Below are 25319 nucleotides of genomic sequence, written 5' to 3' on the forward strand. Positions count from 1 at the left end.
GGGGAGGGAGGGAGGGTTGGATGGATGGGTATTGGGAGGGAGGGAGGGAGGAATGGGAGGGCTGGATTATTGTTAAAGGGGCTTTGGAAGGGGTTGACTAGGCATGAACATGGGCATCTAAATGTATTTTGTTGCTTATTCTCAAGGGTAGAAGAAGGGGGAGGGGAGGGGGGTCAGTTTTTTGTTTTGTTTTTTTTTCTTACAGTTTGTCGGGTGATGTAAAAAGATGATTTGCCATAATTTTGTTATACAATATTTTGAGAGTACCTCTTTGTATTTAAGTGTTTTGAGAGACAGGCTGACATGCTGGAACCCTTCTATCTTTAGACCCCTGGGTATGTTGGATGCATACCTGAACCCTTTTATTTATTCTCCACTAGACACAACAGAACTCTGTAGAAGACATTTTGTTGGCAAGTAATCACCGGACCTACATCCCTTTCATCTTCCTCTACTTTTTCAAATGATTTTTTAAAGTCCTACAGGTAGTAGTAGTTGCAAGAAAAACTGCTTGAATTAATCAGTCAAAAAAAATAACAGACTACGATTTTAGTTAGACTCACATCCCCTTCCCAAAATGCAGCCCTGCACTCACAAAAATAAACAATGGCCTTCTTTGTCTTCCGTGGCTAACGCCATTCTATCCTGGCAGCCAGGGTTGATATGTAATTTAGTTGATTTCCTGTGAGCCGAACCCCAACCCCTTCTACTTTCCTTTTCCTATGTCTGTGAGCTCCACAGCCAAGAGACTTTGAAGCTGCTCAGATCACAGGGAACAAAGACTGACTGACCAGCCACCTCACTCCAAACACACACTATGCTTTTAAAGGAGAGAAAACAAGCGGGTGAGAGATGTTAGAAGAAAAAAAATGACAATAAGATTGACCTAAATATACCTCATATCACTAAAGCGTAAGAAAGCAGGGACACGCGTTTCATGTATGTAGTGGAAATATTTGTAGTATAGGTTCGACATAATGTATAATCATGTAACACTGCCTGTGTTTACAATTATAGAGCAAGTGACTTGTCAAAATGCAAATGTATTTTTTTTTTTCTTTTTCTGTACAAACATCCACGCCAAGCAGTGTTGCATTCTAGATGCCTCATAGAACATTCATTTTTCTCGTGTTATATCCCTTATTTTTGTTACTTGCCATAACGTGTTTTGATATGATCTCTAGAAGGACATTGTTTACAAAAATGTACAAAAACACTAAAAATGTGTGTTCTCATTTTTTTTTTTTGAGTTTTTCTCCAGTATGCATGATAAAGACATTTTTGTATGGCTTTTTTTCTGACTGTCAACTCAATACCAAATTTTGTAGCAGAAGCCTCCCCATTCCTTTGTCTTATTTGTTCTAGACCCCTTGTGATATGATTTCCCAGGCTGTACCTGTTATTGAGATGATGAACGGATTAGAGAAGCCAATAAAAACTTTTTGTTACAAAAATGTATGTAGTGTTCAGTGTTTGTCTCTTAATGGCAAAAAAAAAAAAAAAATCAGTTGTTAATGCAGGGAGAATAAAATGTTGCATTTAACTCAAAATAATTAATGGGAAAAAACATTTTAATGATATCCCAAGTAATTAAAAGGGGCTTTTATTAGGGCTAATTATGGGAATGGGGCTTTTGACTCTTATGTCAACCAGAAAAATGCTGCAGAATTACCTGATTCAATCCTTTTTTTTCTCAGCAACATACCACTCATAATTAAAAGTTTAGTGCACAAATAATGGACATTAACCATGACCAGGTACAGTCACAAATACATAATTCTGACCTTAGGATAGAAGAAAAAATATCTTTGTTGTTATTGCACAATGTTCAATAAAATCTGAGTGTAAAATGTTGGTGCAAGTACATAAAATAAGAGACAACAAAACAGGATAAATGATGAGTAAAAAGCAAAATAACCAGGAAAAAGAGTAGCAAACCCTCACACACATAGCACTGAAACTTGTGGGTTTGAATATTTTTTGAGGATAGAGTGCAGGATTTTTCTAAAAAATAAAAATGTCAACTTTGATGGGAATTATTCTGCTCAGTCATTACTTCTAAATGATAACGTCCTGTCAAAGCCACCGTCGTAAGTCTGTGTTGTAAAAAAGAAAAAAAAAAAAAATAATAATAATAAAAATGTCTGTGTTGTGTTTTGTGCCGTGCCAGCAGAGCGCAGCACTAATCTTACTTCATGATGCCGACTCGGATCCTTCTCAAGAGGTTATTACGGGGCAGAAACAACTTTTTACAGGGACGTTCCTGGACGGAGAGTGTGCGTCGTTACGTCACATCAGCCAATTACAGAGCGCCCAGTGCGCAAGTGACTTTGCTTGTTGCTCGTCGAGCGGAAGAAGCTATCCCGAGCGGCTACGATAGTAAACTTAGCAGCAGAAGGAAGAAAACCACCAACAAACTGAAACGAAATGCCAAGGAGATAATACTTTTTACTCAGTGAGGGTGAAGCTTGGGTCGACTTTCATCGTTTCGGGATCTTGGAGAGCTGCACGACGAAGAGCTTTTTGCTAACCAGGTATGTGTCAAATACCCGTGTTAGCTTTGCTAACATGCTAAGCCAGGTGCACGGCTCTTGAGTCTCTCCCACATAAAAACCGTGTATAAGCTGGCTACTATTTTTTCAAGGTTCCGATTCTGCCTCGGAACATGACATTTGAAGGTTACTTGTTTATTCGTGTCCCGTGTTTCAAGGCCTGGTCAACAAAGATGAAAACTGGAGAAAATTTTAACTTTTGTTTAGTTTAGTTTAGTTTTGTAAACTCACAGTCAAGTTTTAACGTCTCGTTTTCATTCTTATTTCGGTTAACGAAAAACGTTTTTTTTTTATTTATTTATTTTTTTTTTATTTTACCTCTAGTTTTCATTTTCTCAAGTTTTCGGTAACTGAAATATGCTCGATCCCCACTATTGCATGTACACATTGTTTAAACTTATTTTTTACAGTTTTCTGTGCAAAATCTGCCAAATTTATATTGTAGAATGAGCTCTGACAATGGATATAATGCCTCCTCTGGTTCAATAATGAATCTGATGGTTTCTTAAAGTTAAGCAAGACTTAAGACTCAGAATTTAGCAAATAAATTGCTGGATTGCATGAAGTAATGCAACATTAAAGCAAGGGATGGGTACCTTTCAAATTAAGAATGATACTGCACCAATGCCTGGTACCTGGCAATCAGTATCAGAAACAAATGGGATCAAATTTTGGTACTTTTGTGTTTTATTTGGTAGTAAATATATATTTGTTTCATGATAAAATCTCAAAGTTCTTCTTTTTAAAATATTATTTTCTTAATATATAAACTTGTAATGCTGTGTTTATGTCCAATATGGAAAAATTGTGTTCTCTTCCACTTACTTACAGTCACAAGGATGTGTTCAGGTACCTAAACATGGTGCCATTTGATTTTACAGGAATCAGTACTGAGTACAACAGGCATAATCCAGTAGATACCCACAAAAGTACCTAATTCAACCTTTTGGCCAGCAACCAAAAGCTGACTATTGCTTTGCCTGTTGATATCAATACTCATTTGTTTTCATGCGGTTCAAGCTTGGCTCTCACCAAAGTTGGAAACCCAGGGCTTTGGAGTGCAAGCAATTTGGTCACACATGGACTCACCTTGCTTAACCTGTGAGAGCATGTCATTTAAAGCTTATGTCATGTGATCCTCCTCTCATTCCTCAGATGTGAGGTCAGTTACCAGTAGATGGAGCTGTCACATTGACATTATAACAGCTGAAGCATCATGCATGTTATGCAAACAGTCATTTTATAGCTGCTGGCTGTCCTAGTTAGTGTATTATCAGTGAAGTGATTTCTGTGGTGTTGCTTTTTATAGGATACAACCTTTTTGGAACAGTCTGGCAACATTAATCTATTTACATTACACGACCACTAGTAAACCAGTTTTCAGACTTATTATTTGAAATTCGTATGTAAGATGAGAATACAAGCCTTTGCCATAACATGGATTCAATGAGCTGGAATCCGCACAGCCTCTCATTTTCTCAAACAAATGTGTTAGTGTATAAGCCTCCTAACTGAGCAACAGCAATATGTTCCTGATCATATTCTGAGTCAAATTAGCCAAAAAAAAAAAAAAATCATTGTCAAATGGCATTTTGTTGAGTGTGGTCCTTGCTAGTAAAACTATACAGAAAGAAAGTTCTTATACAAAAGAAATGTTGCATGCAGTATCTGGTTCTCAGTGGCTTCCTTTAGTTGCCTTGAGCATAAATAAATACATGAGGTAATTTTGAGTTTATCAACATTAAAATATCAGAAAAAAGAAAAACGTAATAAAACCTTATGAAAACACAACCTTCAAAATTAATCTATGAGTGTGTTAATCAGGGACGGGGATCCCAACAGTAACTGTCTTTAACAAGTATATTCAAGTACAAATAACCTCATTGGGCATTACAATAAGGATAAAAGCTTATGAAATCCGTAACAGCTGGTTAAAGGAATTTAAGTGAAGTTAAAATACAAAAAGGAAACACCCAGCAGGTAATATATATCAATCACACAAACAGGTCACACTAAGTCAAACCCTAAAGCACTGCTGTTCATGCAGCCACAGGAGTTATCATATTAACATACTTGCACTTTAGCTGTTCCTATTAGAGCCTGACCGATATGGGATTTTTGGGGCCGATGCTGATACCGATATTGGGGGGCAAAAAAAGCTGATATCCGATATATCGACCTATATCCGATATATTGGCTGATATATATGAATTCATTGATATACACAGGATATATACTGTATATAAACACAAATTAAAATACTCATATGATTCAAGACAGAGACAGAACACTACTAAATTAAAACAAGGAGCTTTAATTACAAAACTGTCAACATAACAACGGTAGTTTAAACCAGTGATAAATAAGAAGAAGCTGTAAACACCTTAAATAAATAAGTCAAACTTTAAACACAGTAAGTAGAAAAAAAAGTCAAACTTTAAACACACAATGATAAATTAAAAAGTTAAACTTTAAACACAATGATAAATTAAAAAAAAAAATTAACACAATGATGAATTTAAAAAAAATCAAACTGTAAAGACACAATGATAAATAGGAAAAATTAAACTGTAAACACACAATGATTAATAAGACAATAAGGCAAATCTGTGCAAACAAACTAGTGCAAACTGTATTTTAAGAATATAATGAACATAGATATTCAAAAATAAAGTTTTCAAACTGTAAACATGTAAACAGTTTCATAATGCATATATTCCTTTCACAAAGATGCAACTTACATGGCATTAAAACGCTGTATATTACTCTTGTATTAGATAATGGTGGTTGTGTAAATTAACTGTTCCATTTATCTCTGTTTACCACACAAAAAAACAACTTACAGAATGTTAAAACGCCATATTATACTCTTACATTAGATAATGGTGGACGTGTGAATTAACAGTAGCATTTATCTCTCTTCATCTAACAAAAGATGCAACTTAAAAACGCAGATTAATTGGTCGGGCTCTAGTTCCTATGCTCTGTGAAAAAACATGAACAGGTTTTAGATGGTTTCAAAAGTAGAGACAGATGTTATGGACCTCAGGTCAGTGGCCAGTTTGTTCTACAGCAAAGGAGCACAGTAACCAAAAGCACGTTCACTAGGTTTTGATTTGATTCTGGGCACAGCTACAGAATTCCTCCTGATGATCTCAGGGGTCTGATCGGATTATAACCTGTAAACAACACAGAAATGTACCGAGGTGCTGAACCATTGAGACCTTTATGGTCCAGTGATAGGATTTTCAAAGTGATTCTGTATTGAGCGAGGAGCCAAGGAAGTGGTTTGAGAACCGTATGTTTTGTTGCATGTCAGGACTGCGGCTGTTTTGTTTTGGATTAGTTGGAGTTATCTTGCGGGTCATTTTGAGCGTCCTGAGAGCAGAGCAGTGTAGTAGTCTAACCCAGTCGAGATGAGTACATGAGCTTGTTATTTGGCGTCAGTTCTGGATCTAAATAGTTGTAAAATTAAGATGTTTTTTTTATAGATGGTACAATGCCATTCTTGTATTATTGGTAATTTGAGTCCCAAGGTTGAACTCAAAATCCAGAATAACACCAAGATTTCCAATTTGCTCACTTTAGCAAGCAGGATTTCTCATGATTTGATCTGTAAAATATAAGTAATAGAATTCCATACTATATTTTATTGTATAGTAAGATATGATGAACAGTATTTGACTAATAATGACACAATACAGCAAATGTATAATGACTGATAGATATTAAGAAAAGACAATTAAATTGCTGATTTATTAAGAGCAGGAAGGATAAATACTAATTGATAATACTTATTTAATTTTTTCTTATTTTTATTTAATATTTCAAATTTAATCAAACTCAGTGGGAGCACACAACAGCTGCTAAGAGTGAAAGTGTAGGAGGAATCGGTTTAAAGGACCATTCCAAGTTTGTTCTATTTTTATTTATCTTTTTATGAAGCATATGTATGAATTCAAACTGACATATTGAAACTTTGTGCTTCTATTGTGAAGGGATATTTGGGATGATGATAAATCAGAAGATATACTTGGTTACACCCCAAGTACAAAATTGTGAAACATACTGTACATGTTCATCCTAAGATCTAATCAGGACTGAAGTGGGTTAGGCAGACACTCTGTTAACTTCTGTAAGTTCCCAGAAATGCAGTGTTAGTGCAGTAAATGTGAAATACTTGAAAATTCCAAGTACAGAAACATTAAAAGACTGTGTCTTAGGAAGAGATGTAGTGCACAGAAACCAAATACTGCAAGTGTAAAAGTATAACAGTTTCTTTGTTTTGTCTTTTCTTGAAGCACCATTTGAGCAGATCAGAGTCACCAGACTGACTGCCACATTTTGCCCAGCAGGCACAGTCTCTTTCCCTGAACGCCATGTCCCTACACTAATTTATAGCCCTGGATGCCAGGAACAGCAGCTTGGGTGTGGTTAAGGATGGCTGTAACCGTAGGTGACTTTGGACTTACTGTAGGCAAGAGGACACAGAGGTAATTACTGCGCTCTGTTGCACCTCTATTGACTCTCTTTATAGCAACATGTTCATAAAAATCTGCTGGTGAGAAATGCTTTACAGTCTTGATATCTTAATAAGAAGGCTGGAGGGTTTCATAATACGCTGCACCTCTTTCTCAAGTAAATGATTAACATTTAGTTAAGTTAACATTTATTTGAATGCTTTTTTTGCAGAAAGCAGTCAGGAACATGACAGTGTAGCATAAATGTAAGTCAAATGTGTCAAAGTATCTACTCTTTCTAAAGCCTTCCTATGCAAGTCATGTTTACAGGAGTAATGTGAGAGAACACATGAAGACTTAACACATAACAAACCAACTTTACATCTTTCACTTGATGGGGATGATTAATGAGACCAGTCAATTAATTATGTCAACACCACAGAACCACAATACTTCTGCTTGGTAAAGCCAAGGACTCCATAAGAATTATGGTCTTAAGTGATGACATGGGGTTGTATGAGGTACTTATCCACTGTAACTAAATGGATCAAATCAAATAAACTAAACCTATATGGCACTAAACACAACATAGTTGACCCAAAGTGCTCCACAAAAAATCACTGAGGGAAAAACAAAAAGGGCAGAAAGCCAGATGGTAAGTTTAGGGATGTGTTATATATATATATAAATATATATATATATATATATATATATATATATGTGTGTGTGTGTGTGTGTGTGTGTAAGAGCCCAACCCATATGGGATTTTTGGGGCTGATACCGGGGACAAAAACAAGCCAATATCCAATATAGTGACCAATATCCTATATATCGGCGGATATATATAATAAATTCATTGATATACGCAGGATATATACTGTATATGAACACAAATTATTGTAATACCGATATGATTTAAGACAGAGACAGAACACTATTAAATTAAAACAAGGAACTTTTATTATAAAACTGTCAACATAAGAACTGTAGTGTTAACCAATGATAAATAAGAACAAGCTGTAAACATAATAATAAATAAATAAGTCAAACTTAAAACACGGTTAGTAGAAAAAAAAAGTCAAACTGTTAACACACAATGAGCAACTTACACAACGTTAAAATATAGTCTTACATCAGATAATGTTGGACGTGTGAAATAACAGTACCATTTATCTTTGTTTATCTTTCAAAAAAGCAACTAACACGACAACGCCGTTCTATAGTCTTACATTACACAATGGTGGCCGGAGGGGGCGGGCACGAGGGCAGGGTGCAGCCCAACACGCAGACACACAGGAACAGGAGTGACATTCTCCGCGGAGCAAAATTTTTTTATAATCACCTACATTTTGGCCGATGTTGATTAATCGGCCTGACTGATTAAACGGCCCAACTGATTAATCAGTCAGGCTCTAATATATATATATATATATATATATATATATATATATATATATATATATATATATATATATATATATTTTTTATATATATATATATATATATATATATATATATATATATATATATATATATATATATATATATATATATATATATATATATATACTGGTGCATGGATATGATGGAAAGTTGATTTCAGTCATTCATTTCAAAAAATGAGACTCATATATTATTTAGACTGAGAACAGACAGGGTGAAAGATTTCAAGCATTCATTTCTTTCAATGTCGGTGATTTTTTTTTTCTTTTTCCAGTAGCGCGTATATTTGGAATTTTACTCAAGACCAATGAAAAAGATTTTTAACATAGAACTGTTTGCCTTCTAAAAAATATGTTCATTTATTTGCACCCAAAACTCCTTCTTTGCATGAATAACATCATCAGTGCTGTGTGCCATGAAGGCCAGGTTTCTTTGAAAGCAACCTTCAGCTCCTCTGGGTTCCTGGGTCAGGTGTCCATCAGGTCTGATGAGTTTGCTGGCCCACATTTAGGGATGCACTGATACCGATCCTGGTGTATCAGTGCCCCTGAAAGCTGGATCGGTATGGGTGGGAAGGGGCTAATCCATGGTGCTGATCCAGGCAACCAGCTTTATGCCTTTTTTTATTTATTTATTTTTTTACCAGCACTCTTGGCTAGTTGATTCAAAATGTTACTTCTGATGCACTTTCTTTGTTTTTTGCTGCATTACCAGTCTACAGGGTATAAAAGTTTACAATTGAATAGACTTTCTGTACATTCTGAAACATTGAAACTGCTGCTAAACATTTAAATATTCTAAAGTTTAAACTAATGCCAACTTCTGTAATTCCATATACTATTTTTTGCCTCTTACCCAAAACATTACCATTCTTATCCCACAGTAGAGCAATGCAGGTTATTATCTCACAGTTGTATCAGATCAGTCTTGGTCCATAACCAAAGCCCAGGTATTGGTGTTGGAAACAGAAAAGTTGGATCAGTGCATCCCTTGTCATATCACAATCAGTTACCTGCTTTGGTCCTTTTGGCGGTGTGGGCAGGTGTCAGGTCCTGCTGGAAAATGAAATCAGCAAAAAAACGCTGGGGTGACTCTGGACTTCAGAATCTCCTCACTTATTGAGGCCATTGGCACCAGTTTTTGCTGGCTAACTTGCAAAATCAAGGTCAGGAAAGATCATTTATTTGCAAGAAATGTTTGTACATCGGTCCATGAATTCAGCGATTTGATATTTAAAGCGAGGCCCAAATTATTATTTTGAGATTCTTTGTGAAGACCTTAAATTGATAACAAGATGTTTTTTTTCTTATCTGTAAAACATCTTGTTACTCTGGAACTTCATGGCCAACACGTGTTGTGAAAAGTGTTCATTTTACATTATCTTTAATGACCTGACGTCATATTTTCCACTGACGCCAATGATGATGCTGACATGTCACAAAGATGAAGTTGTCACAATTGCATCTAGACATGCAGGCAGGGTCAAAGTCAAGGTGGAGATAGGATCATTTATGACTTGTGATGAAGTGGAAAGCTAAGATCAAAACAAAGGAAAAAAAATCTTTGTTGTGACTTCAGACTCACATTGTTGACGTGTAGTTTTTAACACCATTGATACACCAAAGGCTTGTGCTTGTGACGATCTTTTCTGCTCTCTTTCTCGTCTTTAACAGTTTGTACCTTTATCATTTTATCTAACATGGCGTCTTGAAGCAAAGGTTTTATTTTCCTTGGCCCCACCTGGTTTTATTGTCCGCCTTGTTTCCTGATAACATTTGCAGTCATAAACCAGTTATATCAGACTCTCAAACTATGTTTGAAGACTTTGATGAATAATAGTGTTAAACTTCAATAAAATGGCTTTACAGAGGGGGTGTTGAGAGATTTTAATTAGGTCGGTGAAGAAATCCTTTTCATATGAGTTAGTTTCATGTTTTTTGAAGTGCAATAAATTCATAAAATGACTGGTAAGGAATGTCATCTTTGACCTTCCTGTTTGTAAAGGCTCTTATCAGTATCTAAGGCTGAGATTCACTTCCATACAATATACTTTCTATCTAAAAAGCTGAATTTTGCCAGAAATTATAAATCATGCAACCCCTTAGCATACACTGTTGGTGTTGCCGTCTTCTTTGTCTTTTTTGTTTGGAGATGTCAGCTAACTGTGTAAGAAAAAGTGTTTACAGCTGTGAAGCCAAAACTCAACCAGGAACCATGTTGTTTGGTTTGTCACTGTGATTGTGACCTCTGCCAGTAAATGCTGTCCTCTGGTTTGAACCCTCGGCTCTATTTAAAGAACTGGAATATTTCCAACAGGAACTTAACTTGAGATGACATTTGCTCTAATAAAGTTTGACCCAGGAACATTGTAGATAAATGACGTGACCATTTTTATCCTGATCATGTTCTGATTGCTTATTGGCAATTGTGTTTTTAACCATAGAGCACATAAACTGTAAATAAAAGTATACGTATAAATCTTTGATTTTTATCATAAACACTCTTGGCAGCAGGCTTTTTTAAAAATTATCTGAAGAATTTCATTAGTTTAGTTGTTGCTCTGACTGGTAAAGATTCAGTCATTACTGTAGGCAACATAAAAATGACAACACTGAACCATTTTTGTACTCCATGTAATGTAAACTGTGATCTCAAGAAGATTTGAGTTATACATGACTGATCGTTTCAAGCGTGAATCATCAAAAAAAAAAGCAAGAAAATTCCAATTATGTTTGGATATTTTAACCCTTTTAACAAAATCCACAAAACAAAATTGTAATATCATTTTGTTTAAACTAATGCCAACTTCTGTAATTCCATATACTATTTTTTGCCTCTTACCCAAAACATTACCATTCTTATCCCACAGTAGAGCAATGCAGGTTATTATCTCACAGTTGTATCAGATCAGTCTTGGTCCATAACCAAAGCCCAGGTATTGGTGTTGGAAACAGAAAAGTTGGATCAGTGCATCCCTAGTCATATCACAATCAGTTACCTGCTTTGGTCCTTTTGGCGGTAATATCATTTTGTTTATTAGATAATTTTTATTTCACATTTGATAAATTAGGCAGTTTTGGTAAGTTGTTGTAGTAATGTATGTAGTAAATATTCTTTATTTTAATACAGAAAATACCTATTTTAAAAAACAAGTAACAATTTTAATGTTATTCTTACCGCAACTTCTTGAAACCTAGCGATGATTTTCCTGTGGATGATTTTATGGGTGTAGCCATTATACAACCATATAAAATATAAATACAGATAAAGCTGCTTGTAGCGGTATGATAATCCTTAGGGGGATAGAATCTTGTCTTTTTAATTGAAGAGGTTTTTAAGGAAACTATTATTCATGTTAATAAGATAGAGTTTTTTTTTAAAACACAGGAATCAAATATGATACATTCAGCATTTAAGGGTTTAGTTGTGTATTTGAAAGTGTTTAAAAATGTAATGTTATGATGGGATTCATGTTTTCAGCGCTGAATTTGGACCTAACACAGAAGTTGTTAAACTCAGAGCAGAAAAGATCACTATTTGAGGCTGGGGTAGAACAGCAACTCCCATGTTTGGTAATTTCTACTTCTCTGTATGCAGAGTTTGGGACTTTGTTTTTAAAAATTGTTTTGTGCAAGACTATATTAGAGATGCACCGATACCAATCAGCGGTATAGGTTATCCGTGCCCCTCAAAGCTGGATCTGTAACAGTGGAAAGAGATTCATGTTGCCAATCCAGGCAAACAGCTCTATGCCTTTTTTTTCTTTGCTACTTGATTTTTACATGTTGCATTCTGAATAATTGTTTTGATGGTAAACCTTGAAATAATCCATAGTTTGAATAAATATTAACCTCAGTAATTCCATATACTTATTTTTGCCCTTTACCCATAACATCACCAGTCTTATCCTATAGTAGGGCATGCAGGTAATTATTTAACACTGGTATCAGATGGGTATAGGAACCACAAAAGTTGGACCAGTGCATCCTTAGACTATAGGTTTGTTTTTAATGGCTCAGTAATCTTGAGGACATTAAAAATGAGGGCAGCCTGAAAACCCTTGCACGAACAAAAAGAACTTTAAAGAACTGAAGTGGAATGAAAAGTTCAACGGGTCAAAATGTGTTTTTAATGGAGTCTGTTGTCCTTACACCGAGCAATTTAGTGTCTGTTTCTGGTTTGCAAAGACAACAGACTCCCCCTTTATTATATAGAGAGGTTAATTGTAACAAGTACTGATGTGGATCCTTTTCAGTAATGTTACTGGACAACAACAGTTCAAGTTTGGATCTGTCTATGGTAAAAAAAAAAAAAAAAAAAAAAAACATGAGCTTCCATACTTTGAAAAGACATCATGTGGCTAAAAATGGGTTTGATGGTTCAAGCTTGACCCGATGGTTAAGTCACGGTCCCATGTGGTGGGAAAACTGGGTTTTACCGCCAACCTAAGGCACTGCATGTCATTTCAACACTCCCTTTCTTTATCCTCTTTTCCTGCTCTGTTCACTGTCCCATTCTCCAAAATAGAGCAGGGCAAGAGTTACAAATCATAAATTCCCATTTAATTTTGCTATATTCTTATGATATACATGAATTTTATTGTCCAAATTCTTTGTATAAAAGATTTCGTTTATATGGGTTTTGGCAACCACTTTAAACAAAACACTACATCGGTGTAAGTCGCATTTGTTTTTTTTCAATGCTCACTTGGTGGTCGAATGTATCGCTCCACTGCTTTTTGTGCAAAACCAAATGTAAAAAAAAAAGACTGATTTGTGGATTTGCTGAAACATTATGTCATCCGAAACCAATCCATGGCAGCAGTGACAAGCTTTGAAATTTAGCAAATCTTTTTGCTTCGAGTCTTATTTGCATTTCTATGTCATTTCAGTCTGTTCTATAACCAGGTTAAAAACCCTCACCAAGGGCTTCAATATTGCTTTTGTCAACATCATTAAATTCAAAACTAAGAAAAGAAAAGAAAAGAAAAGATACTTGTTACATTTTAAAAGCGTTCCCAAATGGTGAAAAAACTTTTCACACAGAAGATCTTGAAGATCATGTGCCAAACCAAAAGCCTTTCACTAAATGTTGTCTTGGATACACTTGTGCTTGTTGAAGACAGGCATAGTGAAACAGCTTTAGTGACACACTTTCCCAACATTTATGAAAACACAAAAACATGATTAAAACAGATGCATGTCATGGAAAGGTGAGCCAATTCGTCTTGTCTGTAATGGGACTTGTACTTTGGCACAGTCCCGCCTTCTTAGGAGTGGCTAATGATTAAAACTGCTGCTGGAGAACACCTGAGCCTCAGACTGCAAAGGTTTTCGCGCACAAAAGGATTCACTCTCAGACCCCCGGCTGGCTTTTTTTTCTGTACTGACATTTTAAATCTTAATCAAATGGCGCGAGATTTCAGACTCCTCACAGTGCTTTGGCTGGTTTCAGCATGTCTCGGTAAGTAACTTAAGATTCTTACTCAAACTTGAAATGCTTCATTTGAAATTTTCTTTCATTTAAGTTAATGGACAAGCATTAATGTTGTCACTTTAAGTCTGTAGTGTAATTATTCAACAAACAGTCAGTAAACCCTTGACAACCTAAGATTCATGTTTAGTTTATATTGCAACTTCAAACACGATATGGCTTCAAGCTTTTCCCTAACAACCATTCTCCCCTCGTGGTTAGGTTTGTAAATGTAAATGTTTAACGACAATGTTGGCACGGGCAGATTTAGATCATGACCATTTTGCCAACCTACCTTTCTTTAGAAGTCTCTTGCTGTCAAGCAATCTTTTCTTCAACTCCTCAGGTGTGGTTATTGCGTTACATGGTTAAAGTCCTACCTGATGATACTTAAGCAACTTTTATGGCAGAGATAAGGGATACTTTTTTACTAGTTGAGCTTCTGTGGACACAAATCATGGTAACGAAATGTTTTGATGTTTGTTTTATGTCTCACATGCACACAAAAAGGAAACTTACAAATACAGATGTTAATTGTATTTAATTCAACGTTTCCTTTGAGAATTTTCATTGTGTGTTAGCAGTTTTTAGCAGCTGTGCTCACAGTGCACACACTTCAAAATCTTCCAACACTCTCACTGTAATGTCAATCCTCCCTCAACAACCAATCAAAATCAACACCAATGGGGCATTTAGGGTAGAATTTCAAGTTTAAAGCAGCAGTTAATACTAGCCACTACTGATGTCTAATAAAATTGAATGTACCATGATACGACTCAAAATGAAATTTAAAAAAGAATGTAAGAACTTGTTACAGTTTGGGTTTTGTTACATGTTTCAATTACATTTTGGGCTTAGCACTTCTGTTACATTATCAACTGGTTATTATATTTTAGGCTTTTACATTTTTTTTAAATTATATTTTGTGTTGTGTTTCGGTGCTCTAACATGGCAATGATACATGCCAGAAAAAGGTGTTCAGAAACCCAGGCCATGGACGCTGCCAGCCATTAAAAACTGCAGCATTAGTGGATTTAGGCCCTGGTTTCCTCTGTTTAATTTTTCAAATTCTACAGCCTGAGTTTTGCAGTTTAAGACTGGGATTAAGGTATAAATCCCACCGATAATTCCGTGATCAATGTGATTGTATCACAGAGGCAAACAAATATGTAAAAAAAAAAAACTGAGAAAGGACTGTTACTTCATGTATTTCATTACAACTGCTACACCAGTAGCTTTCTATCACTTACCTTTATTTTTCATAGATATCCTTGCCAGATAAAGAAGACTCAGTTAAAACTTAACGAAAAAAGAGCTGAGTTTGACTTTCTAATCAGCTATTTATTCAGCTGTAGCTGCAAGATAAAGAACCATAATCATTAACTACTTTATTACAATGCTTCATCAACCACAGTCTCCCTTGCGGTAATGGATGCTGCCAGTGGAGATCAGGCCACACAACCTCCCACAACTGCACCTACCACTGCAGATGCTGGGGAACAGACCACAAAACTTCCCACAACTGCAGGTACCACTCCAGATGCTGGGGATCAGACCACAAAACCTCCCACAACTGCAGGTACCACTCCTGATGCTGGGGAACAGACCACAAAACTTCCCACAACTGCAGGTACAACTCCAGATGCTGGGGAACAGACCACAAAACCTCCCACAACTGCAGGTACCACTCCAGATGCTGGGGAACAGACCACAAAACCTCCCACAACTGCAGGTACAACTCCAGATGCTGGGGAACAGACCACAAAACCTGTCACAACTGCAGGTACCACTCCAGATGCTGGGGAACAGACCACAAAACCTCCCACAACTGCAGGTACCACTCCAGATGCTGGGGAACAGACCACAAAACCTGTCACAACTGCAGGTACAACTCCAGATGCTGGGGAACAGACCACAAAACCTCCCACAACTGCAGGTACCACTCCAGATGCTGGGGAACAGACCACAAAACCTCCCACAACTGCAGGTACCACTCCAGATGCTGGGGAACAGACCACAAAACCTGCCACAACTGCAGGTACCACTCCAGATGCTGGGGATCAGACCACAAAACTTCCCACAACTGCAGGTACCACTCCAGATGCTGGGGAACAGACCACAAAACTTCCCACAACTGCAGGTACCACTCCAGATGCTGGGGATCAGACCACAAAACCTCCCACAACTGCAGGTACCACTCCAGATGCTGGGGAACAGACCACAAAACCTGTCACAACTGCAGGTACCACTCCAGATGCTGGGGAACAGACCACAAAACCTCCCACACCCGCACCAACTGTTCCAGGTGATTGTGGTTATTCAACCTTGAACTTATCTCTTTATTATTCATCATAAGTGTTTTATTATACCTCCATACTTGGTATATAAAATCATGTTGTTGTTGTTTTTTATTCTAGTCTGTCTTATTTTCTTTATTCAAAGATCCTTGTACACCTAACCCATGTGGTGGGGGCAGTACCTGCGAACGTCGTTTTAACGGAACGTTTGAATGCGTGTGTCCGACTGGTGCTGTCTACAATGAAGACAAGCGAATTTGTGAGAGTGGTAAGTATTTGAAGGTGTTTCTTGTTTGAAGCTTTAGGCATAGACTGTAAAACATATGGATTTGGTGTCAGTAATTTCACCCATTTGTTTCTGATTAGGAGTTTTGAAGTTCATTCTTAATGGGGTCTAGGCTGGCAATGCTGACGTCAACCTAGCTTTTTTCAAGTCTGGATGAAGCGAAATGCCAGTCCTTCAGCCCACTTTTGAACAGGATGCCCACCTGTCAATCAAGTCAGCCATGTCTTTATATGGGAAAAACTCATAGGTTTAATAGTTTTAAATAATAATAGTAAGTAAAAAAAAAACTAGCCCGCTGTACAGTGTGTTGGGATGGGTACCTTTCACATTTGAATTGATAAGGTGCTGACTCCCGGTACCTGCGAATTGGTACCGGTACTGAATGGTACCAATTTTCAGTACTTTTTTGTGTTAAAGTGGTAAAAAATATCACTTTGTTTACTAATATTTTTTTTTCAACTCAACATATTTATCTTTTAATATTTAACCTAGCAATGCTATGTTCATGTCCTGCATGGAAAATCACCTACTCTTCCACTCCCTCACAGTCACAAGGATGCATTTAGGTACCTAAACATGGTACTTCTTGATTTGACATGAATCGGTACACGGTACTTTTGACAGAATTTGGTTGGTACTAGGGATGTACTGATCACAATTTTCTGGCCGATCATCGATCAAGCCTGACTGGCCAAATACCGATTTTGGCAGATACCCATTTTGATTTTGATTTTTTATAACTGAAAGTATATACCTTAAATGTTCCAATCTTATTTCATTGAAAATCATTGAACAAAACCTGTGAAACAATAAAATCTTTATGTTCTCACTTAAACAACTAATAAAGTGTCCTGAGTTTTAGGTCTCAGAGCAAACAGCGACAACGGCTGGCTGTCAGACCCTCCTGGAGGGATATAAGATCAGTTTCATATGTAAGGATGGGCTGATCACCGATCTCTGATCTCTGATCACTGATCACCGACCTACCAAAATTAAGAAAATCGGCACCGATCGATCTGTGCATGTCTAGTTGGTACCTATAAAAGTACCTAATTTGGTACCCATCCCTAACAGTGTGTGCCATCAGGAAAAGAATGGAAAATTCATCCCAAGTGTTTGTGCTTGGCTGATATGATTTAGATCATGCTTTTGGCACAATCCCAATGGGAGGTAGAAAATAAACATCAACCTTTGTAGAAAGCGAACAACTTCAAGACCAGAACAAAGATGATATCTGCACATCTAAAATTTACTACAGCACTGGTGTCACTGTACTGTTGTTGTCTGTGGCAACACCTCACCCTGCCTCCTCGGTTTTCATCCAGTGTTAGTGTTGTGCAGGCTTTTTAAAGGGCAGGGGTGAAAAGAAAAAAATAAGGCACATACAGCTTGATTTATGCCACTCCCGAGGGCAGTTTGTCATACCAGCCAAGTGAGCTGTGACCCCGTCCCCATCCCCGTCCCCGTCCCCGTCCCCGTCCCCGTCCCCGTCCCCGTCCCCGTCCCCGTCCTGTCCTGTCCACACCACTGTTCTCAGGTCCCCAAAATCTGTTGTTTCTACTGGGAGTAGCTTACTGTAGTCATCAGGAAGCTGTTTCTATTGCAAATCATGTACCCACTGACCCTTACAGCTGATCATAGACTGGCTCCTCAAAATAAGGGCTCATGTTTTCTGTAATTAATCAGTATGTCACACAAGTTTGTTTGAAAGCTCCTTAAGGCCTGCAGGATAAAAAAACACACCTCTGAGAAATTAAGAAAGAAAATTCCAACTGTACAGCTTGGCTAACAACCTGCTAACTCTTTTTATATGTTTACTAGACCAAATGTGTTTATGTGCTCCTCTTCTTGTTTACTCTATTTTCCAGAAAGTAAATAAAATAATCTTTTTTAATATATAAAAAAAGCTGTTGAAACATTTATTTTTTATAAAGTGTGAACCTAATGATATGTTTTTCTGGTTTTAGCAAAGGTTTACATTGGAGAACTGACTCTGCCAAAGATAGTGTACAGTGAGAAGCTTGAAGATCCAACATCAGAAGAATTTCAAACTGAATCAAATAAAGTCGTTGCAGAGGTAACTAAGCATTTCACTTTTCTCTTTGTCAGTGCACATGTGCTTATGTGGTCTTAGGGGTACGCTGTGTGGAAGTGGCAATATTAGAAATAAAGTTCAACCCCCTCTCAGTGAAGGAACAATGGAAAGGGAGTTCATGGGTTTTTAATTGTCAATTTTTTTTAAAACCCTCTCCAAATAGAAAGTCAGTCCTTTTTTGGCTAAGTTAAAAAGCACATTGGGTATAGTTTATCCCTTCTGTGCTTCTGTAGAAACATGGCAGTTTAATATTTCTGCTTTCATTTAAGGCAGTTTGCTCCATAGATATGAAGGACTCATTCTTATTTAACAGTTGTTTAAACACAATTATGATTATATTTTTTCGATCTTTACCATATCTGTTCTGATAAATCCTCCTAAATACAACACTGTGTACCTCCCAGGGCAACCAGCACATCAGTGTCTGTTCAACATACTCACCTTTGTTACTAATAAACCTGATTTTTGAAATGTAAGCAACATATCTATAAAGGCAATTTTTTTTCTTCTCATTTTTCTTTTTTTCTTTTCAAAACAGCTGGAAAAGGCTTTTAACGAAACTGACGGCTACATTGAGTCTACAGTCCTGGGATTCCGGTATGTATCTGAGAGTCAACCATCTGGCTCTCACTATCCACTAGCTTTTACTACACACCTGCTGCATACTGTGCCAAAAAACCAATGTGAGCATTTTTTTTTCCTTTTATAGGAAAAAAACGAGTTCCAGAGCTTGGTCCAGGGCAGAGACGGTGGTCTTGGCAGATGTGGAGAATACATTTGAGACAAATACCAACTATAAAGACGAAAACATTGAATCTGTGGTGAAAAGTTACATTGAAACTGCTGCTGAAGGCTCTCCACTTGCAGGTGGAAGTCTTGTAGGTCAGTTTGTTACTCAGGCCTCGCACTTAAGTCCAATCTTGGTGATGATTTGTGGTAGGATTTTCCTATTAGATGTTCAAGCATCACTTAACATACTGAAAAGGAAAAAAAGTCCTCTGCATCTGTTTTTCTCCAGCATTGTGCTGATGGTTTTTTTTTTTTGTTGATTGTAGAATGATAAAATGCAGAGGCTGGTACATTTTTGGAAGTTCATGCACTTTGTTTATTCTTTCTTCAAAGTTATACTTTAAAGCTTTTTTCAGCCTTCATTCAGAGAAGATAGGGCAATGAAAAGAAAAAGTGTGCCTTGCACTTTGTTTTTGATTTTATGAGCTTTGACTGACTGCAGCATGACATTTTATCCATAGAAGTTCACCCAAGAAAAAGGCAAAAACATCTAATTAAAACTTAATAATAAGAGATGAGAGATTTGCAACCAGATACATGTCGAGGAGAGTGAAGTTGAGTTTTTTGACCCTTCAAGCTGGGATTATGGCTTTTCTGTGTTCTTTGCGTTCCACAGGAAGCTGAGATACACAGTTCAAGGGTTTTAAAATGGAATTAGCGATAGAGAATTCAGTCCGATTGAATCTTTGCACCTTGTATGTTTTGGAATGAAAGGACAAGGTGAAAAACAGTTAGAGAGAAAGTGTTGAAATTTGGTGGTAAGTTGGGTTAAGCAGAGTCTGAATGTCCTAGATCTACTTTCAGTTGTCAGCTTCAAAGAACACCGTTCTGAAATTCTGTCTGGAAAAGCAATAGGTTAATTCTTAATTCAAGAGATGGAACCAGGTCAGTTTGGTTATTGTGACAGCATCTCATCAAAGTAGTCTGCCATCAGTGGCCTGAGTTCCTGACACATTTACCCATATCACATTTTCACGTACATCATGCAGGAAGTCATTTTAAAATACGCTGCTGATGCTGCTAGTACTTGGGCTCTGTGAATCTAACTGCTCAGGTGCTGGGACCCCCGGGTGCTGATGGATATTAATGACACATACTTGCACCACTTTTAGAGAGAACTTCATAGTAAATTAGGGGGCCACAGGTTTTGGACGAATAGACATTAAATCAACTCTGCAAGCAGACCTTTAAAATATGTCTCTTATAAACAAGTTTTCAACATCTTTTAAACATTTGCCATAGATCTTTTAATCTATATTCCAGCACTAACTCAGCAAGAGCATTAGAAAGTGCCAAAGCCTTGTTGTTGGCATCTGGTTGCATGTGACCAGAGAACCATTCAGCTGATAAATGATAAGTTTGTGCTGCTGATGGGTTTTCCTGTCATACTGTTTTAAAGTTGTTTGCACATCATGTACCTCTTCTTTTGTTTGGGTTACATGCTCAGAGATTTCTGTTTTCCTTCATTTAAAGTGTCGGAGCTGTGTGATAGCGCTAACTGTGATAAGACAACAACTGACTGCACATCAGGAGATGGAACTTTTGAATGTAAATGCAAAAAAGGGTATATTACAACGGACTACAGCTCCTTAACATGCATTGGTAAGTGAGCCTGATGTAAAGAGTGAGAGAGAACAAAACTTCTCTTTCTTCTGAACTTATTAAATGTCTGATCTTTTTCTACCTCACAGCTTGTCCCAGTGGTGAGACGCCTTTCAACTCCAGTACATGTATTGCGTAAGTACTTCATTTTCAAAGCCTCTGTTCAACATGTGAAAATTATGTGACAAGAATTTACAAAGTAGATTTGATCACTGCACTGAGGAAAATCTGAAATCTGCATGGATGGATGTTTTATAGAGAGCTTGGTATGAGTGTAACTATGAAATAAATTCTTCTTTTCTAGTTGCCAATTTGGTCGTTCTGGTTTTAACTGCAAAGAATGTGAGTATACAGTGTGTGTTTGTTAAAACGTGAAACTCCTTGGCTGCTTACTTACTCATCTGCACATGAGGGTCAAAAATTTCTATATTCAGATACCAAATTAAATTATCAACGCTTCTGTAATATTTTAAACAACACCAGCGCAGAAGTTTCTTGTACATAATCAACAAAGCACAACTTAACGTTTCCTTTAGGTTGAGTTTTCAAAAGTGTTTCACTCAAGTCGTTTTACGAACAAATCCTAATTTTCTGATCTCTTTTTCACCCCGTGTTCTTAGCATGGGAACTTATCCTGGTGATTGTTGGGTCTGTGTTGGGGGCGCTGCTGCTCGCCTCAGTCATTGCCCTGGCTGTGATAGCATGCAGGTGAGTTTCTACATCCACACACTCACCCACTTCCTGCCTGGCTTTAATTGTCTTAGTCATACTTAGGATCAGTTGTTCCTTCAACCTAATTGAAAGAACAGTGCAACTTTCTTCCCTTATGAGTCGATTAATTCTTAGAGCTTCCCTTAGAGACTGACTGCAGGATAGGTCATAAAGCCTGCTTCCTCCACTGTGTGGAAAATAAGAGGCAGTTTTATCAAAGATGCTATCCGTCAAAATGGTTAGCTCATATGATGCTGTTTAATTTATTTGTTTCATTAGTTTAAGTGATCATTATTTATGGGAACTGAAGTGTTAATTAGTAATTTGATGACCAAAAGAAGACTTATTGACAGCTCTGTGACAAAAGTTGCTCCTGCAGCTGTCTCAACAAGACTGGCATTGTAAGGACAGAACAGTTAGAGAAAACCTAAACATTCACACAAGAGTCAGTCAACTCCACAGTCACAAGTATCTGCTTCAAACCCACACAAGAGTCAGTTCTGTTGTTAACTGTGCTGAAGATTTGTGATATTTCATCACCTTAAAAAAAAAGGTGCTGCATCTCAGAGATCAAGCTTATAATAAATTCATTCAATCAGTAAATAGCGAAAGACCAATATGGATGTTTTGGGGCCGTTACAGATACTGATTATTAGTAGGTAAGAAGGCCGATAACCGATACTTGAAGATGATATTAATCTGCAGTCAAAGTGAAAATATTGGCGTAAAAAACTCCAACACTTAACTGCATTTAATTTTTTCAAGCATATGTTTATTAAACAGCTCCCACGCTTAGCAACATTCTTTATAAAGCTAAATAAAAAATTAATAGCTAAAGTTTTCTACAGTAAATACATTTTTCCAAAATTTCTATGTAACTGCAATAAAACTGGACAGAGTTGAGTTTGTGCTGCTTTTTACAGGCATGTTATGCAGTTGAATTAATTTTCTGTTTGGTTTTACATGACTGATTTTAGATTACCATCTAGGGCTTCCATAGTGTAGACAGGGAGGAATTCTGTGCAGAGAAGCATTAGAGCCAAAACAACTCAGTTTTGAATGGGTTTCATATTGGCCATTGAATTTAAAAAAAGCCTGATGCCGATGTGCCCAAAAATGCCAAATATTGGCCCGGCCGATAATCGATCTATCCCTAGTAAATAATAAATTGTGTAATTTGGTCAGCAGGAAGGGTTGGAAGTTGTAACCCGTCCACCCAGAATGCTTCCTCAGTTTTGACTACAGTAGCACAAGGTTACAAATCTTTAAATCTGACAATAAGGACAAATGAAAGCCTGTTGTCCATTCCATAGACGCCTTTTAGACCCTGGCACATCAGTATGAACCTTATTATTATTATTATGAAAACATGGTTTTTGTGAAATCTGACGTGTTGCCAGTGTTTCTAAAAAAAAACCAAAACGGTTTACTGATTTATCTTTTCAAACTTTCAAAATGTCTCCTTAGACCAGCCAAAAAGAAGTCAAAGAAGAACACAGATGAAAATGTCACCAGCTTCTCTGCCAAAGCACCACTGGATAGCAACAGCACAGCCAACAGCAGGGGAACCCCAGTGAATGGATCAGCCAATGCTTACGCTAGCGCTGGAGTACCCAGAATCCCACGGGCCACTACCACTACTACAAGCAGCTTGGACCGCAGGACCAACCTGGAGATGACTCCGAGCTACAGCCGGCCAAATCTGGGCCAGGCAGGGAGGAACACAGTGAGTAAAAGTCTGTGGACATCATTGGTTGGTTGGTACTGGTTTGGCACGAGATTAATTCATTTCTTTATTTGTTATAGCGTCTCTATGAGGAACCTGAAGACCTAAACCCATACGCACGTGCTCGACCCCCGAGCAGCAACTACGCTCAGTCTAAACCCCAGAATAACCCATACGTCCAGACGCGACCCCAGTCAAACCCATACGCCTCCAATCAGGGCTATGCCAACCCTTACTACAGGCATGACAACGGAAGACCACTGTACTAAGAGACTGATCAAACCCTACTTTGTGCTTTGTTTAACCCACTCATGTGACCAACCACACGTCAGGAAAACCAAATGAAGGAAAGAGCTGTGTATCCAAAAATGCTGATACTGTTTATCAAGCATTTATGTACTTTTAGTCCAATGACCAGCTTAGTCCAGAGTTCTTTATGACTGGTTCAAAGCTGCCAAAACTCACTCCTGATATTTCTCTGACTATTCCTTTTGACATTTTCATAACCATTAGAGATACATAACTGACTGGCACAAATTACACTCAGACCAAGATTAAATTCAATAACCATGTTGTTGTTTTTTTTGTGTGTGTGTTTTTGTAAATGAAAACATGTCCCATCCCTTTCAATCAGTTAATCAACGTACCTATTTATCTTTCTATCTATCTGTCGAACAGAAATGTTTACTATATTGAAATGGTTCCTCAGTTATTGTTGTAAATATTTTGTCAGTTTTTATTCATTTCTGATTCATACCAAACATCTGTTTAAATGTGAATAAATCAGTAAAAAAAAACGTTTTAGTACCATGCATTGTATTATTTAAGCAGACTTGACAAGATAGGTTCAGTCCTCTTAGATCTCTGACATGAGAGATTTCTCTCCTCCCTCATAGACTCCCCTGGTGGTCTCGCCTTATTTATCAAAATGGATTCTTCACAATCCATCCCCGCATGTTTGACCTTAGACTGAAGCTCACACTTTGCTCCGTCTGTGTCAAGACAGAGAAAAAGCCCACAACTGCCCTTGAAACCCCCACAGACAGGGGCTGTGGTGGCAGAATTCACCCACAGTCTTAACACACTGTTGGGATCATCAGTAATGGTGAACTGGCAGCTTTTCATGTACACAAGAACTTGTCGGTGTCAAGTCAGTGACTTGTCAGACTCCAGTCTTGGATAAAGACTCACAAGTTGATCCATCTGTGGACAGTCACAGCTCACTGGCCAGCTGAGACCTCTGGACCCCTGATGTGGGTGCAACTCGACTCTTCTCAGTCTCATCACGCGATATTTGTAATGCTTTGTTGAATTTCTTTCAGTGTTTCATCAAAAGTAAAAAAAATCATTAATATGTTTTGAAATCATTACACTTAATTGAAGTTTTAAAAGTGATGAGAACACTGTTCAAAAAACAGTGTTCAACCATCAGAGGGTAAAGAAAGAAGTGTTAAAACGAGTTCAGTTCAAGCAGCTAACCCCTGATGTTCTCAGAGATCTAGCAGGTGCTTGTCTATTTAAAAAAATATTTTTTCATAAGTTATGATAAATTTGATTCACAAGCTTAAATTGAAAATGGACTTTCTCTTCTCACAGCCTGTTTTTGACCCTACAGGACACAGGGAGTGAGGGCAGGTCAGTTCCTTTTCCTGTTACAACGTGCACTACTGTAAAAGCACTGATAAGTTATTTCATTATTCATCTGTCTCCGATATCAAACAACATGTCTCAAAATCAACTGGGTGAAGGCAGTTGTAGAGTACAGGGTGATATCTTGGTAAATACCACTAGAGGGCACTGCATTCTCACTTCAACAAACAGTTAAAAGAAACAAATGGACTTGTTCCTACAGGAGCATCTCAATAAAGTAGAATATATAGATCCAG

General features: G+C 37.3%; 1 protein-coding gene across 1 annotated transcript; it reads left to right on the forward strand.

Annotated features, from left to right (window-relative positions):
• Positions 1-2311: 2311 nt before the first annotated feature.
• Positions 2312-24075, forward strand: LOC141785246 (uncharacterized). The gene is made up of 12 exons (XM_074663429.1): positions 2312-2534; positions 15342-16232; positions 16370-16492; positions 18478-18587; positions 19144-19202; positions 19315-19487; positions 20868-20996; positions 21086-21131; positions 21301-21338; positions 21617-21704; positions 23175-23433; positions 23514-24075. Exons 2-12 carry the CDS (start codon positions 15356-15358, stop codon positions 23700-23702), a joined length of 2091 nt encoding a protein of 696 aa, XP_074519530.1. The 5' UTR covers positions 2312-2534; positions 15342-15355; the 3' UTR covers positions 23703-24075.
• The last annotated feature ends 1244 nt before the right edge of the window (positions 24076-25319 follow it).

This window comes from Halichoeres trimaculatus, unplaced genomic scaffold (genome assembly GCF_033239565.1).
Source record: "Halichoeres trimaculatus isolate MK-OKI-2021-1 unplaced genomic scaffold, fHalTri1.1 fHalTri1_scaffold_23, whole genome shotgun sequence".
NCBI classification, from domain to species: domain Eukaryota; kingdom Metazoa; phylum Chordata; class Actinopteri; order Labriformes; family Labridae; genus Halichoeres; species Halichoeres trimaculatus.